Here is an 18,560-nt window from a genome sequence, read left to right on the forward strand (position 1 = left end):
CCAATAAATGCTTCAAAGAGTTCAAGTAACAGACACATCTCAACATCAACTGTTCAGAGGAGACTGGTGAATCCGCCTTCATGGTCGTATTGCTGAAAAGAAACCATACTAAAGGACACCAATAAAGAGAAGAGACTTGCTTCGCCAAGAAACATGAGCAATGGACATTAGAACCGGTGGAAATTTGTCCTTTGGTCTGGAGTCCAAATTTGAGATTTTGGGTTCCAACCGCCATGTCTTTGTGAGACGCGTGTGGGTGAACGGATGATCGCCGCATGTGTATTTCTCACCGTGGAGGATGGAAGGAGAGTGTCATGGTGTGGGGGTGCTGTGCTGGTGACACTGTCTGTATTTATTTAGACAATGACACACACACACTCCAGGCTGTGGCCTCCACAATCCCCCGACCTCAACCAAATTGAGATGGTTTGGGATGAGTTGGACCACAGAGTGAAGGAAAAGCAGCCAACAAGTGCTCAGCATATGTGGGAACTCTTCAAGACTATTGGAAAAGCATTCCAGGTGAAGCTGGTTGAGAGAATGCCAAGAGTGTGCAAAGCTCATCAAGGCAAAGGGTGGCTTTTTGAAGAATCTCAAATATATTTTGATTTTTCCACTTTTTTGGTTACTACATGATCATATGTGTTATTTCATAGTTTTCATGTCTTCACTATATCTTCAATTAAAAAAATAGTAAAAAATAAAGAAAAAACCTGGATGAGTAGGTGTTCTAAAACTTTTGATTGGTAGTTATAATAAACATTACTCAGATAAAAACAAATGATTCTGAACACTCCCAGAGTCCCAACTTCGGCAGGCAAGTTTCAAATTCTCGCTGATGTTTTCTAGCCACAAGCATTTAAAACTAGCTAGATGGGAAGGGCTCTTCAGGATGACTGACTGAACTGAACCGACGGAACCAAATCTGTTCGTCTCCACGCGACTCTCCATGCGCAATAAACGTTATCAATTTGGGAATCAGGTGTGTCCTTATAATCTCTCCCTGCACAGTGAAAGAAGAATGCTGGCTTTGAAAAAATAAATACAAAAATCCAGTTTAATCAATTTTAAGATAACATTTGAAGGCAGCAACATGTCAAGACTGCAAGGGGTGGGTAGACTTTCACTAGGCACTCATAAATGTGTGTGTGTGTATATATTTCAGTAGCTGGCCACACCTGAAAAAGCCCTGACCATTCTGCATTCCAACCTCTTGAATACTGTAGTCAACAGTGTTCCTAGTCTTTTACAGACTCCACAGTGTAGGGTTATGGTTTCAGGGCTGGAGAAAAGAGGGGTTTCCGACACAACCYTGTTTTTATTACATGTCATTACGCTTGAGTGGTGCCAAAACTGTAACGTTGCCCACCACAAGCCCAGTCCTGTCCTAGAATCCAGTTAAGTAACTTAACAGTTGCTTAAAAAGTATTTCAGAAATTGTGARATTCATTCATTGCTCAGACTCAGTGACAAAAAATGTACTTCCGCATGTAATGACGTAATTTCTGCCAATACAAATATTATACGGCTTGCTTATGAAGGACTTCACAACAAACCGTTGCTGTTGCTTCCTCTCTCCTCACCTGATCTTTCTTTCTCTCTGGCTATATGGCTAGCTCTTACTTGGCTCTCTCTTTTTCTTTCTCTCTCTCTCTCTCGCTCCCCTTGACCTTTCTCATTTATCTGTGCACACACCCCTGTGTTTATTCATGTGCGGATGGACTTGTGCACAGGTGTTGCTGAGTGTGTGTGTGCGTGCGTGCTTGCACGTGTACATATTCGCGCCTGTGTGTGTGTGTCTGCTCTGCGGCAGAATGTGATAGGCACTGCTAGAGGTCACCCGCCGAAACCTGAGAGTGCAGAGGAGTAACTCCATCGCTTTTATCGACCGGGACACTCTTCTCAGCATCTGTTCCCCTTTCTCCTATCCTCTCTTCCGTCTCTCCCCTTTTAGCCTCTCTCCCTTCGCTCTGCTTCTGCACCACCCCCCTCTGTCTCTCTTCCTCTCTCTTCGCTGTCACTCCCTCCTCTACCTGTCTTTCCCTTATTGTTTTCATCTGCAACCTCTGCTCCTCCTTTCACCCAAATGATCAAATTGAGGAATAAGGTCTAAAAAGTCAGGCATGTGCTATTGAACAAAGGTATTGGTATACATCGTTCATAAAATGTGTTCCTTAATAACCTGCTGGGGGAAAACAGAAGAAAACTAAGAGCCTTTTCTCKCAATTAGATGTGGACTGCTGGAGAAGATTCAGGGGACCAAGGACCAACATTCATTACTGATAAATAACTACAAATAAAGACAAGAGTTCATATAACTTGAATATATAGCTTTGACAGAGGAGATGTGTCYCGCTGCATGAGGCAAATGGTGGTCACAGAAGATACTGACTGGTTTTCTGATCCARGCCCCTTTCTTTTTTTGTAAGGTATCTGCATTCCCAGTCATGTGAAATCCATATATTAGGACCTAATGAATGTATTTCACTTGACTGATTTCCTTATATMAACTGTAAAATCGTTGAAATTGTTGCATGTTGCATTTATGCCATGCTCAATGCAGATATCTGATAACTATAGCATATAGCTGATAAAAAATGACCGTTGGGAAGGGTTGGCCATGCTACAAGCAAGCCTACATACAAGCTTCCAGCACATCATCCATCTATCACAGGGACTTGGCTATAAAACTGGAAAATTGGCCATGAATGGAAGCGGCACGAGCCCCGGCACAAGTGTTGCGGTCATCCCTGGACCGAAACACAACGCTGCAATTAAAAAAGAAACTCCAAGAATTCTTCTTGGAATGTCGAAGGGCTGAATTTACAGAACATTCCAGAAAACGGCCACACTGCTCCATTCGTTATTTGTTATGAGTCCTGAACACAAGGAGACAATTCTTTGCATCTACATGCGTGGAATTTGGAGACTTAAAACTCCCTTCATCGGCACAAGGCTTGTATTGTGCTGAACAGAGAGCAATGGGGTTAAGGAGAGAAGGTCAACTGTGGCCATATAGCCCAAGTCAATAGAACTGATGCAAGGCCATAGAAGCCAAAAGTGGACTCAAAGAGGGGAGCCCGCGCTATGGCCTTACAATGGCACACTTTACAAAGACAAACGGATGGACGGACAGACAGATGTAGAGGCAGACAGACAAAATAGTCTCAAGTTATTAGGCCCGGGTGAGGGTCTCACCAGTTGCCGCAGCTTATTATGTGGTAATTCTATGGAACATAAAATATCTCTCTCGTTCTCTCTCTTTCTTTCTCTCTCTCTCTCTCTCTCTCATTCGAATAAATCTGGCTTTTCACAAAATAATATGTTGGTCAAAACACATAGGCTAGCCTACATACGTAGCATCTTAATCTGAGACAGTTTGCTTCAAGCAATTTGAATTATTATGTGGATTATAATTAATTGGCATTTTTTTAGGGATTGATATATTATTTTGTTAAGGCAAATCAAGTGGGAAATTTTTACGTCGAAATTACAAACTTTGCAAGCCTTTTAAAACCTCCAATACACTACAAGTTTGCATTTCCTSCAGGAAAATTCTGAGCAACAAAAMAATAATTAAGATCCAAATATYGCCGCAGCATAYAATAAATGAAACGTGAGCCTTTTGGCTACACAAAGTTTGTGTTGATGCTGAAGAAGATGGATAGTGTGAAGAAAAAGACACCCCAGTGTGAGCTGAGAGGGGAGCTGAGCACCACATTGGAGAAAGTGAGGTAGATTGTGTGAAGCACAATGCTGTTTGCAATGGCATGGTAGGAGAATCCGTCGCTCGCAGCCATTTCGGCTAGAATTGAATTCCGCGCTTGCGTCAGCTTGAGGTCAGACTGCATCATTCTAGGACGTTTGGCTGCTACASSGCCCTCTGCACTTGCTGAAGWCCCCTCTGCACTTGCTGAAGRCCCCTCTGCACTTGCTGAAGCCCCCTCTTGCCTCACAAGTGCTGGGGGTGTAGGCCTGCATGTCGGATCAARCCACTTSTCGAACTGCCTGTAGSCTACATTTTATTCTGCGCRTGCATATTTGCATTCTGCCWCAGTGGCATTACTTTACCGTAGGCCCACTAACTGTATTTCAAGGTTGTGTATACAGTTTCAGCATAAACAATATGCATAACCAATATAGTAAATGCGATAGGCTATTACAACAGCATACACTGAGCCATGATTATTGGTCATTATTGATCAGATAGCAGAGCAAAGAAGGCTATAGAGAAGCCAGAATTAGACATTGAATATAATTTAACAGTTCAATTTCACGTCATGCTGTTCATATCAATAATTGATTATAATTGACCAGTTTCTSGCAGTTATTTATCCTMGAAAACGGGAGTGGGTTTGGGCAGCAAGTCTCMGTAAATCTCTGTAACCCGGTTTCCACKAAAAATTGGTATATGGTGCTGGTTAGTTGATCACTCCTTTTCCCGATTTGTTGAGGGCAGTCTGTCAATCGTTAATGTCAACCAAACACAGGAAGGAAACAGCCTTAGCCCACCCCCCTACTCCCCCACCTACCCAACCAATAACAGAATGCACTTGGCCCGATGCTTCCTCCATTCCCTCTCCTCTGATCCCCACCTGACCTTGTGTACAATGCTCTGTCATGTCCAATAAGTCAGCCCATGAACCTCAACGTGTGTGTGTGTGTGTGTGTGTGTGTGTGTGTGTGTGTGTGTGTGTGTGCGTGCGTGCGTGCGTGCGTGCGTGCGTGCGTGCGTGTAGTGGTAAAAAATATAGGTGGGTAAATAATGACCGCTGTTCACAGTAAGTAAAGTACTGTATCACTCCCAAAACTTTCAATACATTTTTGCGCAAAAGGTGGGTAAACGCTTGCTCCCCCCCCCAAAAAAGGTGGGTATGTGCGTTTAGCCTCCACTACACCACTGTTTATGAACCTATGTTAATATACGTGTGCGTGTGTTTGTCGTCAACCTCTCCACTACCCTTGGCCCTGAGGCCATACATCCAGGTGCCCCAGCCWTGGGTTAGGGGCCAGCCCAGAACATGTGCAGCGTGTCTGGGGTATAATCCTAAGGAGGGAGGGAGGCCATGGATAGTGTCCTCCTCTTCCCCACTATCCTTGAGGTACTCAGCCAGTGCTTCAAATTGATAAGAACTGGACACGAGGACCTTTAGGACTGCTTACCCAGTCATGGTCCAAGAGAAAGCTGCTACAATAAGGCTAGCTTACCAACCTGTTTTAGCTATTGTATAGAACACACACACATATTCGCACATGTACAGTATGTGAGCACACGTGTGCTACATGACCATATGCACACACACACACACAGTGTGTGCATGTAACAATAACCCTCAGGGCTCAACAGACAAACACATCTGTCACCCTGTAAACCGATCCTGTTATTAGCCATATTACACAGCACTTTCACGGCCCCATCTTCCTTTGTACAGGGTGTACAGTGAAGTTGCCTCTAGACGCTGATCAGTTTTGCATTTTCCCCYGTAATGGTTGAGATTAAGATTGGGGGAGGAGAATCTGATTCTAGAMCTACCTAGGGGAAACTTCACCCCGGAGCATTGTACAGCACCGGCATTCCATTGAGGATMAATCACATACACTCCACAGTAACATCACTTTGTCCAAGTTGATTTACGAGCACACCGAAGATGTCGCTCTGACTGAGGCTTGGTTATGGTTAACTAGGCTGTTTTCATTGATCGACTTCAACGTTGGAGCAATTTGAACCCGGCAGGAATTTTTGGGATTAACCCTTTGTRGTTTTCTCCATCTCAGTCATGTCCCTTGGGGAGGTTCTGAACCACTCTAACCTCCCAAACAGACCTCTGTCACATGATATGATAGCCTCCCATGGCTTACGAAGTTTGACCTCTACACGGTGGCCTCACTGGCATGGATCAGAGTCGAAGGCATATTGCACTTTCCTTTAGATAACCATCATCATTTCACTTGAGACGCTACTGGTCGTCAACTCCACTTACAAGGGACTAGCATCAAGGAGGGTGCGTCTCAAATGGCACCTTAGTCCCTACATCGTGCACTGCTTTATATCTCTCAGATATAGGACAGACACTTCAGAACAAACTTACTTTTGGATGCGTTCTTCCATCCCCCCTTTGAAGAAAGTATGCCTCCCACCTCTACAGAAATTCAGCTGTGYCAATATATTCCTTTTGATAATAGATATTCTGCTGGTTACTGGTTAATAACTAGGATGTTATTCCATCTGCTGAGGTTGGATTTAATTGATCTGAGRGTTCTGTTAAAGTTTCTGGCAATGGTTTTACCATAGGGAAGGAAATATATCTACTCCCAAKTATTTAAAAAGGGAAACAATTGGGATTCCATAAGTAGAGATGGAGTCCTCCATRGGGGTCTTGAGTGGCAGTACTGTAGGGCTTTAGATTAAGCTAAATGTGTCTATGATCTTCAATGCGTTTGGGAGCGATAGAGATACAATGTCTAGATATAAGGTAGTAAAATATTGTCTGCATATAATGAGATGAAGTGATCAGTAGATTTTATGGAAATGTATGTTATTTCCTTCGATTGACAGATTGCCTAGGCCAGGGGTTCCATGGATAATAAGAATAGCAAAAGCGAAATTGGATTGCCTTGTCTGAGGCTTCTAGTCATTTTCAATGGAGCAGAGCAGATATTGCCTGTTATAACTATGGATGAGGGATTGGAATATAGTATTTTAACCATATTAATGAAAATGGAGGCAATTCCCATCGGTTCCAAGACACACCATAGATATGACCATTCTAGTCTTTTTCTGCATCGAGAGACAATACAMCCCAAGGAGCTGTTGTTTCTGATGAAGCATCGAAGATATGTAAAAGTCGACAGAGGTTATCCGAGGATAAACGCTTTTTAACAAACCTGCTTTAGTCCATGAGGACCAATTTGGGTACGTAAGTTCTCGAGACGGGATGACAGTATTTTAGAAAACAGTTTAATATCTGTGTTTATCAAAGATAGGGGACGATAGTGAGAACACTGGGTGGCATCTTAACTTTTTTGGGGGGGCGAAATTAGTGCTGTATTCACATCTCTCCCAAATGAACCTTTGTGAACAGCMGTARTKATTATTTAAAGCAATAGTGGACCTAATTGATTCCAACATTTTAAATATACCTCAGGAGGAAAACCYTCCCATCCAGGTGATTTGCCTTTATTCATGATATCCAATGCTCTATTGAGTTCATTGAGAGAGATTTGGGCTCCCAGCGAGGTGATATCTTCTCTAATAGTGATTTATTCAACCCAGATGCAAATGAAAATGCATTATTTCTTTGTAAAACCTTCGGTGGCATCCCATAGAATCCAGGGGTCCGACTGAATTTGTATTGATCATTATGAATTCATTTATTTCAATTTCAAATTGATCGCAGAAATCCATCTTGTGGATCTTTTAGCAGATTCGGAAATGTGATGTTTGGCAGTAGTAAGCATGGTGGGCGACAAGCTCTTCTGTCTAATTTCTATTTTCTTAATTAAAGAAAATAGAGGAGTAGATAATAGTATGAAATCGATTTGTGAGAATGATTTACGCCTGCTTGAATAACTGTACTCTTTTGCTTCAGGATTATGAGAAGGATGCCAGGCATCAATGAGGTTGTAATCAAAGAGTATATGCTAGAGAGCCTTGGTTGCGTGTGGATTGAAGTTAGTCTTACTATGTCCAAAAATGGCTTTCATGACTGTCCCAATAACKAGATGGAATTCAGTTAATCCTAACAATATGCTGTTCAGAGAATAAAAAAACATCATCATCATATGAATTTGTAGCATGCACATTAATAAAGGCAATTTTCTTTCCATTTAAAGAAAGAGACTTTGCATTCTTGGTCTTCACCTTTACCCAACATGTGCATTTTGAGTTTCTTATGTATCGTTAGGATCACACCTTTAGATTTGTTTGGGGTTGATGAAAAATCAGCCAGTTTGTACAAKTGGTTCTCTATTCTATGTGAATCCTTTTGGAGCAGGTGTGTTGCTTGGAGCGTTGCTATATCAATATGGTTTCTTGCTAGAAGATCAATGCAGCTGGAACGTTTAATAGGACAGTTTAGGCCTCTCAAATTCCAAGATAGAATAGCTAGTGTTGCCATTGTTAAAAAAAGATATATATATTATTAATAATGTCATTGTTATCTTTAGTGTTAATAAGCCCATGGATGTGAAACAAAAAGCAGGACCCACAGGAAAACCCACCCATTGGGCCCTGGTCAAAAGAAGTGCACTGTACAGTATAGGGAATATGATGCCATTTGTGACACACTCAGAGTATGTTCTATATGATCATCATTGTGTTCTAAGGAGAGGACTGGTGAGAGTATTCCTTCTCAAATCTTCGATATAACACTAACAGTAATCCCTTTGGTAATGAGGGGGAAATTGGATTTTCACAGCAGCTATTGGCGGAACTAAGGTCAACACAACCATTTCTCAACCATCGCAGATCTTTTTTCAACTCCCTACACTTTCATGAGCTGGCTAGAATGCCGAATCATCCCAATGGCCGACAAAAATATACTTCGCAAGACATACAAATAATGAATTGGATACAGTGTAAATGTCAATGGACGGACACAATGACTTTTCTGATGCCTTCTATTTTTAAATGCACTGATCTCTCTCACCGCTTGAGTTACAACAAGAAGCAGTGTCTCCCCCTTCCTACTCTCTCACTCTCTCTTCTCTCTCTCTTTTTCGCTCTCTCGGTCTCTCTTTCTCTCACTCACTCTATGTCTCTCTCTCTCCACCCTGCTAACTAGGTTCTGGCAGTATATAGCCTTAAGGCTGCATCAACTCTATAGCCTTAAGGCTGCATCAACTCACTCCACATCCTTAATGGATAAGGACATCTGGCAGGGATACAGATTGAGAAGTAATGATGAATCATGTGCTCCTTAAAACGATTAGATCAGATAGTAAGAGTACATGATTAGGTTAGATTCAAGAGTAATATATGATGATGAGGACGAAACACAAAACAGTGGTCTGTGAAACTTCATGCCTGGAATGAAAATCTAGATTAAGATGCTACTGGTAAGTGCACTACTGTATAAGCCATCTGCAGACTGCAGAATTACATCAGACTCTGAATCATGTTCATATAGGACGTGGGTTCACAGAGTATTTATTTACTTTCAAATATTGAGTGTTTGTTTGAGCCCACCTCGCCACTCGCCTCCCTCCTTAGGCCGTCCTGAGGCAGAGCCTGAACCAATGGAGATATGGTTTCCACCAAACCGTTCCTGGTTTCCATTTCACTGGTTGGCTGTTACTCATGTSTTGTTTTTACCTCTATAGTGGATTCTGGTGCCGCAGGGAATTTCATCGACCAGGCCSTCGTCTCCTCCATGAATATCTCCTCATACCCGCTCTCCTCTTCCAGTCCATTCCCTGGATAATCGACCTGTGGGATCAGGCATTATCACACWCGTCACAGCACCACTCACCTTCACCGTGGGATCCATACACCAGGAGAGCCTTCCCTTCCTCATCATCACCGCACCAGTGAACAAAGTTATCCTCGGCCTCCRGTGGCTCCAACGTCATGACCCCACCATCTCCTGGTTAAGGATGGAAATTAGACTGGGCACCCGGATGTCGGAGGACCTGCTTTCCCMTGCCCTGATGTTTCAAGTCGGTTGAGAGTCCTGTGGTTGCCCTCYAGCCCGACATCCCGGAGGTTTACCAGGATCTCTGGGAGGTGTTCTCCAAGACCCAAGCCACCTGTCTCCCTCCTCATTGCCTCTGGGACTGTGCCATCGACCTGCTAGAATGTTCTGCGCCATCGCACAGCCGCGTCTACCCTCTGTTGGTGGCTGAGATCGAGGCCATGGAGGAGTACATCCAGGAGGCTCTCCAACAGGGTTTTGTCCACTCATCCACATCTCCTGCGTCYGCAGGCTTCTTCTTCGTGACCAAGGATGATGGGGGTCTGCGTCCCTGCATCYCTAACAGAGGTCTCAATTCCATCACCACTAAGTACCGCTACCCTCTCCCGTTGGTACCGGCTGCCATCGAATAGTTCCATAGGGCCTGTTTTTTTTACGAAGCTGGACCTGCGGAGTGCCTACAATCTGATCCACATCCGGGAGGGGGATGAGTGGAAAACGGCCTTCAGCACAACGTCTGGGCACRACGTGTACTTGGTGATGCCTTATGGATTAGCCAATGCTCTGTCAGTGTTTCAGGCATTCGTGAACGAGGTGGTCCGGGACATGATCGGGCCCCAGGTGGTCGTGTATATCGACGACATCATGGTCTACTCGGCCACCTTGGAGGATCACATCGCTCARGTCTGAGTAGTCCTGAGACGCCTCCTGGATAACCGCCTTTATGTTAAAGCGGAGAAGTGTTTCACCTCCYCCCCGTTGCCCAAAAACCCCAGATCCCATGATGCCCTTCGTGATGGATGTGGARGCCTCAYAAGTYGGCATGGGAGCCATCCTGTCCCAACGCCAAGGTAACCCACAGAAATTGTAACCATGTGCATAGTTCTTAAAGAAACTGTCTCCTGCAGAGAGGAWCTATGACGTCGGCTACCAGYAGCTCCTTGGAYGGCGACAAGGAGCCATTCCTCAATCTCACCGACCACCTGGAGTACATATGGACGGCAAGGCGGCTGAACCCGCACCAAGCAAGGTGGGCCCTTTTCTTCACTAGATTCAACTTCACACTGTCATATCGCCCAGGTTTTAAGAACATCAAAGCCGATGCCCTGTCCCGTCTACATGACTCGGGATAGGTACCGATCCTGAGTGCGCCCATCATTCCACCCTCTCGAATCGTTGCTCACGTGCTTTGGAACGTAGACGTGGATATCTGCCAGGCTCTGCAGAGGGAACATGCGCCTGCTACCTGCCCTCCGGAGRYCACCTACATCCCTACGGGGGTAAGGAATCGGCTGTTGACCTGGGTACACACAACCCTCGCCTCTGGACACCCAGATATTACCCGTACCATTTAATCTCTCTTCACTAAGTACTGGTGGCCCACCTTGACGCGGGAGGTCGCCCGCTACGCCTGCTACTCCTGCTCCGTATGTGCTCAAACCAAATCTCCCCGGCACGCTCCAGCAGGGAAACTCCTTCCCCTTCCCGTGCCTCAGCGGSCTTGGACCCATCTGTCCACAGACTTCGTCACTGATCTCCCCCTTTCTGATGGTTTTGCTACTATTTTGGTTGTTGTTGACAGATTCTCTAAATTCTGCCATTTACTGTCACGCCTACTCCTGCTCAACGTCGCCGGTCTACTAACCCCCGACCCTGGCAACCATCATTACGCACACCTGCTCCCCATTATTACGCACACCTGGACATCATTATTTCCTTGATTTCTCTCCCTTTATTTAGCCCTCAGTATAAATCAGTCACGAGGTAGTATTGCTTTCATTCACATTCTGTACGCTTCTCATGTTTTCTTCATTTATATTTATCATTATTAAACTCATATTCTGCACCTGCTTCCTGACTCCCGAGGTTTATGTAACATTATTCAACTGTACATGCTGATATAGCTTCCTCTTACYCAAACTCAAGCATAACTATATATCAATTTCAAACTAATACAATAAAAAAATAGCAGATTTAGACATTGATAAGCACCTAKATTGGAACGGAGTGGCTGTACAGTATCATGCTATAAATGACGTCAGAGCTCAGACCATGCGTTTCACAGCGCTGTACGGGTTTTGACTGACAGCCGTTCTGAAGTTAAGCACCGCACGGTACAAGAAGTTGCCCCCATCACTCCAGCAAATAGGGAAACTTTTGCAAATGTTTWGCTGTCTGAGTGAGGGAACTGCTGTAAATTAGGACTCTATGTATTTTGAAAGATGAGACYTTGACGATTATAATAAATACAGCTTTGATGTCCTACAAGCAAGCCAAACACCCYAGAGTCTAAATGAGCACTTCACATTTTCCTATAATAAAACGCATGTCATATACACTGTCAACGTTTATGATCACTATGTTTGATGTAMAGTTACAAGACGACATGGCTTCATACCCTGGTTTATTCTGAACAGAATGAATTTTAACAATAMACAAKCATAGGCRCATTCTGTTTCTCTGAATTGCATTGTGAAAGCCTAACACTAAGATCATATTTTATAATTTAGCTATTRATGTTGGCAATAGAACAKGCTTTCAAATGATGCCCACCTGACCCAGATTMCGATTTATAATGGGCCGTTTTTGGATAAACAACAAAAGTAATTGTGTGATTGCGGGGATGCGGGGCTGTGTTCCAAACAAAACAAGTGTGCCTGCCCTAGTTCCTCAACGACACGGCTAGGAGAGCTCAAAAAGGCACCTTATAGTTAGAGCCATGAAAGTGCATTGAAATGACGTAGGAAGTCRGCACACTTTGGTGTGGCCACTTGGAGACGGCAGTTAGTCCTCTCACTCAAACCCTTTGTTGCGCCTASCCCACATTTTCCAGGAATAGTCTTATCATGTTACTGAATGTATCCAGACTATTTTTTCAGATTTCGTTATCAACAAATGCGGCGAAAAGTACAGTCAATATAAAATGCACATATAATCAAACGTCTAATGTTTGGATTCAGTCTTGWGTCAGGTGAACTGTTGTGTCCTCACCTTGAGTCTAATAATTTTCCCATAATCTCCTTTCAATTGCTACCATGCTTTTCGTATTTCTTCTGTAAGAKACATTTTAATCTAGCACTATCCATACAGGCCAATCCCCACAAGTGTAACGGGTTCACTCATCTTCTGTAGGTCCCTCAAATAGCCCAGCATGCCTCTTGGGCCATCAAAGAGCCGGTCGCACCAAAAAGGGATCATGGGAGAGSACAAAAGACTTCCTTTAGTCCTGGTCTCCTTCCGTCTGCAGTACGCTACCGAAATAACGCCATCACATCCCCCAGCCTCCCTAAAGGCCTTTCCATGACTGTTCAATAGACTCCCTTTATAATAAGCTCACATAAAGCATCGATTTAATCCAGGGAGGAAGCATGAAGACATTGAAATCTGCYGTGATGCTGATCATGGGGAATTCCAGGTTTCGGAGGACTGCGATGGCCACGGGGTGAAATGATATAAAAGTAATTCCGAGCCAATAGTGATCGTGACCTTTCAAGTGGCCCCAGGAGACACAGAGGGTGGTCTTTGTGGTCTTTGTTTGGGATGAGTCTATGTGGACATTGAGACGAGTATGGAGTGGTAGTTACATCTCTAGCCCAACAATGCCCATATTGTGGTGAGGGAGATAGAGATATTATCTGATAGAGTCATATAGGGCTGATATAGTGCAGGGTTAGGGTTAGCACTGTGGATGATGGTTCTTTATACAATATGCATCATTGATTGACAACACAATACAATGGCTCCAACTCATCTCTGAATGTCAAGAAAAGTATGTGCTGGATGTGAACCGAGTGTACTGTGGTTGTGTGTGTGTGTGTGTGTTGTGTGTGTGTGTGTGTGTGTGTGTGTGTGTGTGTGTGTGTGTGTGTGTGTGTGTGTTGTGTGTGTGTGTGTGTGTGTGTGTGTGTGTGTGTGTGTGTGTGTGTGTGTGTGTGTGTGTGTGTGTGTGTGTGTGTGTGTGCACGTGCGTGCGCCTGCCTGCGTGTGGCCTCTGTTTTGGTCTCTCACTCGGTGTGTGAACTAACTCTAATTGCTTCCCGATCTCCCCATATTACAATACATCCCGGTAACATTAGGTAGCTGACGTACAGTAGTGTTAGCTCTCCGTCTCTCCTACCTTGACATTGCAAGCTACTAGATGTGTGAGCTAGTCATATGTGTGCCATGGCTTTGTGTGTTGTTTTCTCCCTTTTCCTGATTTGTGCTTRATTTATTTAGTCCACATGTGTGGTTTGTTTTACAGTTATCTCTATTTAAATAGGCCTAAACTATTTATATATTACATATTTTGCTTGAAATTGATAAGCCTTTTTGTTGTGTTTGTCTGGTTAAGTGAATGAGGGAATGAGCGAGTCAAGTAGTTGCCCGAAATGGTTCCAGGGGCCCAACACACATGATGAGCATTGCATTAACAAGCTGCCACCTGCATAAAGGTAGCTCTTCAGTCAGTGCTGGGGATTCGACACTGCAGCAAACCGGCTACAGAGCAGATGACAGGGCTCACTCAAACCATCAACACTACCTGGGGAGAGGGGAGCTGCTACTGAAGCGAATGAGACCCTGCATGGAAAGAGCTAAACGATCGAACGACGTCAACCGCAGCTCTTGTGTGACTGAGGTACTGCTACGTTTTCATTGCGATTACGTTACTGATTTCAGCTCTCCCCTCTCTCCAGCGGAACCAAGATGCAACGACCGAGACAACCGCGACTGCCGAACGGACCCACAGCGGGCTACCAAGAATAAATTAAAATGTTTTCATTTATTGTAATCCCCTTCAAAACGAAAAGAGAAAATACATATTAAAGAACTGTAACTCTGACTGTCTGCCTCCTGCCTGTGTTTGAGGTTTACGGATTCTAAATAACCTAGTTTTTTTTACACTAGCTCTATTTGCTTCCAGAGTTCCGCGTGCTATATTAACATTGGATTTCAGTCTCTCTGTAACATTAGGTCTGTCTCTCCTACCTTGGCAAACGGTGTCACTGATGGAGTTGCAGGCCTGGATCTCCAGCTCGTCGTCCTCGTCGCAGATGGTGCAGGGCAGGCAGGGCTCCCGCGAACTCTCTTGGTCAGAGAAGGTATCTCTGGTGCACTCCTCGCACACGGTGTCGCGGTCGTGTTCACAGCTGTAGAGCATGCCCTGGCCCTCAGGGCACTTGGTGCAGCTCTGACACTGGCTGGACAGCTCGTTGAGGTAGTAGCCGTAGTCGCAYACACAGATGGCATCGTTGGAGTCGGTGCAGGGCGTCTGCATGCGGAGAAGGCCCATGCAGCGGGTGCACGGCTGGCACGGCTCGGTGTAGCTTAAGTTCTCCGCAAACGTCTCGCCTTGGAGAAAATAGAGAAAATAATATKATTATATAGGGTTGCAATATTCTGGCAAATTTCACAGGTTTTCCAGAAACCTTGTCGGTGGATTCCAGTTTTCTTGCTTATTCCGGGAATCTTCCAACTYGYATTTCTGYAAAACCTGGGAATGTTGGGAAAGCTAGTGATGCTCCAGAGGTTTTGTATAGTAATTTCAGCCAGTAGTTTTGAAAGTAGTGCTCATGAGCCAAAACCGGTCCCTGAAAATTGCACAATTGTGTACTACGTCATCCATTTSATATGTTACGTCCTACMACCACCCCCTCATTTTGTCATGTGAATACAATCAATAAGAAAAACAATTTCAACCCCAAGACCTTCTTTGAACATTAATCCATCCTGACATGTCTTGTAGTCTGACAGAGGTGACTATTATGCATGTTCTTAGAAATCCATCTAACTGGTGACCCAAAGGTTAATAGTTCAAGTCCCAGGTGCTATGCCCCTTGAGGCAATTCCTACTATGTTACTCAAGTGGGTAGATATTCAGCTGCATGAATGGGGATAAGTGTTAGCAAAGGCGATGTAAGCCACTTAGGCTGAACAAAAATGAACAAAAATCTTCTGAACATTTTAAAGAATAAAAAGACAACATTTTCCCCTGTGATATCAAGCACAAGCTGGAGAGTTCTTTTAAGAATGTTTCATTTTGGACATTTGTGAGGTCTATTCAGAAAGTTGTATGAATCTATATTATTTCAAAGGTACCCATCAATATTGCGTGTTTAGCTGTAGTTGAACTGGATAGAAAACTCGGAAAACACACTAAATTATGCAACAGACCTATTTGTAAGAGCCATTGTGATGTTCTTGTTCTTGAGTGTGTGTGTCTGTGTTCGACTAAATGGCAAGTATTGAGCATGTTGAAAATTAATGAGGATGTACTGTACAGTTGTGTGTTGGGGTGTAGTGTAGTGCAAGGACAGTTATGCTGTGGTCTGTATGCTCAATGTCCCATGGCATATCAAGTMTTTTCTATCTGCGTCATCCGCACACCAACCAGGACATACTGTATACTGCAGAAGCCCAAAGGAAAAGAGAGGGAGGTGACACTGTACATAGTAACTTTGCTATTTTGCATAAACATAAAAATACATCATTTTTGGAGAAAGAGAACCTGTCCTGATAAACCGTTAAGGTCATGAAGTGTCTGCCAACTACAGTATCCAAGGAAGTGTTGCAGAAATGCCACTCTGTCTCTTTATCGCTCTGCAAGTCACAGTGCTAGTGACCATTATCCAGATGCCATTGCTTTATGGTTCAATAGATAGTGCCTTGCAAAAGTATTCAGACCCTTTGGATTTCTTCCCATTTTATTGTGTTGCAAAGTTGGAATAAAATTGATTTAATGTTCATTTTCTTGTCATAATCTACCCAAAATACTTTAATGTCAAAGTGGAAGAAATGTGTACTTTTATAAATATATATATATATATATATATATATATATATATATAGTTGTTGCATAAGTATTCGGCTCCCCGAGTCTATACATGTTAGAAACACCTTTGGCAGCAATTACAGCTGTGAGTATTCTCGGGTAAATCTCTAAGAACTTTGCACACCTGGATTGTGTAATATTTGCCTATTATTATTTTCTAAATTCTTCAAGCTCTGTTAAMATGTTGGTGATCAAGTCTTGCCATAGTATTTCAAGCAGATTTAAGTAAAAAWTMTAACTTGGCCACRTAAGAACATTCACCGTCTTCTTGGTAAGCAACTCCAGTGTAGATGTGGCCTTGTGTTGTAGATTATTGTCCTGCTGAAATGTGAATTCCCCTCCCAGTGTCTGGTGTAAKGCAGTCTGAAACAYGTTRTGCTCTAGGATTTTGCCTTAGCTTATCCCTCTCCCATTTACTGGTATCCTTAAAAATACCCATGCCATGATACAGCCACCACCATGCTTGAAAATAAGGAGGCAGTTACTCAGTGATGTGTTGTGTTCGATTTGCCCCAAACATAGACCAAAAAGTGCAATCCTTTGCCATGTTTTCCATATTTGTGTTCTTCTTTTTATTCTGTAATTGAAGTCATTATTGTGGAGTCATTACAATGTTGTTGATCCATTCTCAGTTCTCGCCCATCCACAGCCATTGAACTCTGTAGCTGTTTTAAAATCACCAATGACCTAATGGTAACACCCCTGAGCAGTTTCATTCCTGTGCTCCATCTCAATTCAGAAAGTCAACTGTGTCTTTGAGGTGTCTGGGTGGTTTAATACAGGATGCAAAGCATAATTATTAACTTGACCATGCTTAAAGAMATATTTAACGTCTGATTTGCTATTGTTGCCCATCTACTAATCACTCCCCTTTTTTTACGAGGCTCTCAAAAACCTCCCTGATCTTTGTAGTTGAATTTGGGGACAGAGTGAAGATTAATCAATTAAACATAATGTCAACCCCTATTATTTCACACAGAGTCCATGTAACTTTTGATGTGATTTGTTAAGCCAAATTTCACTCCTGTACTAATTTAGGCTTGCCTAAACAAATGGGCTGAATACTTCTACTACATTTTAGTTACGGATTTTTTTTATCAATCTTTAAAAAATCCACGTTGACATGACAGAGCATTGTGTATATTGTTGACAAAACATGATAATTCAATCAATTTGAATCCCACGTTTCAACWCAATAAAAGAAGAAACCCWAGGGGTCAGAATACTTTTGCACGGCACTGTACCTAATGGACTGTTAAGATAATGCTTGGGTATATGGGAATGGAGGCCAAATGTGGCATCTATTTGGATTGTGTTGGTGCATGCAAGTGTGTGTGTATACGTGTGCCTGCCTGTGTGTCAGATATGTGTCCACTCAGCCCCTCTGCCATCCCCCCTGCCCCATCAGTGCTCTCAAATGCATTATCATAATGCCACACATCAATAATTCAAGTAGTCAATACATTAATAAAGCTAGCCTGCAGCTGAGGTGGAGTGGAGGGAGTACAGGCTGTCTTTGCCTGGCTCAGCATTATAATAATATTAAAGCGGTACATTAGCCTGGAGCTAGCATTCAGTGCATTCGTTTGTTCTGAACTCCCATAAAAGGACTCCGACTTTGGCCAGCCGGCAATAGATGAGCATGTGTGTTAGGATGGAGTGTTTTTCACTGGATGAGATGTGTGTGTGTGTGTGTGTGTGTGTGCGTGCGTGCGTGCGTGCGTGCGTGCGTGCGTGTGTGCGTGTGCGTGCGTGCCTGTGTATCTGCGTGCATACTTGTGTGAGTATGACATGTTTTTCGCTTGGCGAGATGTCTCTTCTTGAAGTTCTCACACAGCTGGGTTAGCTTTGCTTTATCTTGTGTTGTCTATCTATCCACTCCCAAGAACTCATGTTTCAGTTGGCCCTTGATCAGCCCTGATCAGTTCCACGTTCCAAGACAAAATGGTGTGTGGCTGTTGTTAAGTTTTTCTTCTCAAGTAACCACTGAGTCTGTCTTGCACTGTTAACTGACACAGCAGTTTGGTGGCCTAAAGCAGGGGCGAACGACTGCCCCCTCGCAATGAGGAGTTCAAGTTGAAAGCCGATCGRGGTACTGCAGGCATTGTTTCCAGAAA

At 43.6% G+C, this 18,560-nt stretch overlaps 1 protein-coding gene across 1 annotated transcript in view; it reads right to left on the reverse strand.

Moving 5' to 3' along the window:
* The window catches only part of ngfrb (nerve growth factor receptor b), a 57,493-nt gene extending 42,529 nt beyond the window's left edge, over positions 1-14,964 (reverse strand). The window contains exon 1 of the mRNA XM_070438384.1: positions 14,601-14,964. Coding sequence (XP_070294485.1) covers positions 14,601-14,904 — 304 coding nt within the window. The 5' untranslated portion in view covers positions 14,905-14,964. The remainder of the gene's footprint in view (positions 1-14,600) is intronic.
* Positions 14,965-18,560: the final 3,596 nt, after the last annotated feature.

This window comes from Salvelinus sp. IW2-2015, unplaced genomic scaffold, assembly GCF_002910315.2.
Source record: "Salvelinus sp. IW2-2015 unplaced genomic scaffold, ASM291031v2 Un_scaffold871, whole genome shotgun sequence".
NCBI lineage: Eukaryota > Metazoa > Chordata > Actinopteri > Salmoniformes > Salmonidae > Salvelinus > Salvelinus sp. IW2-2015.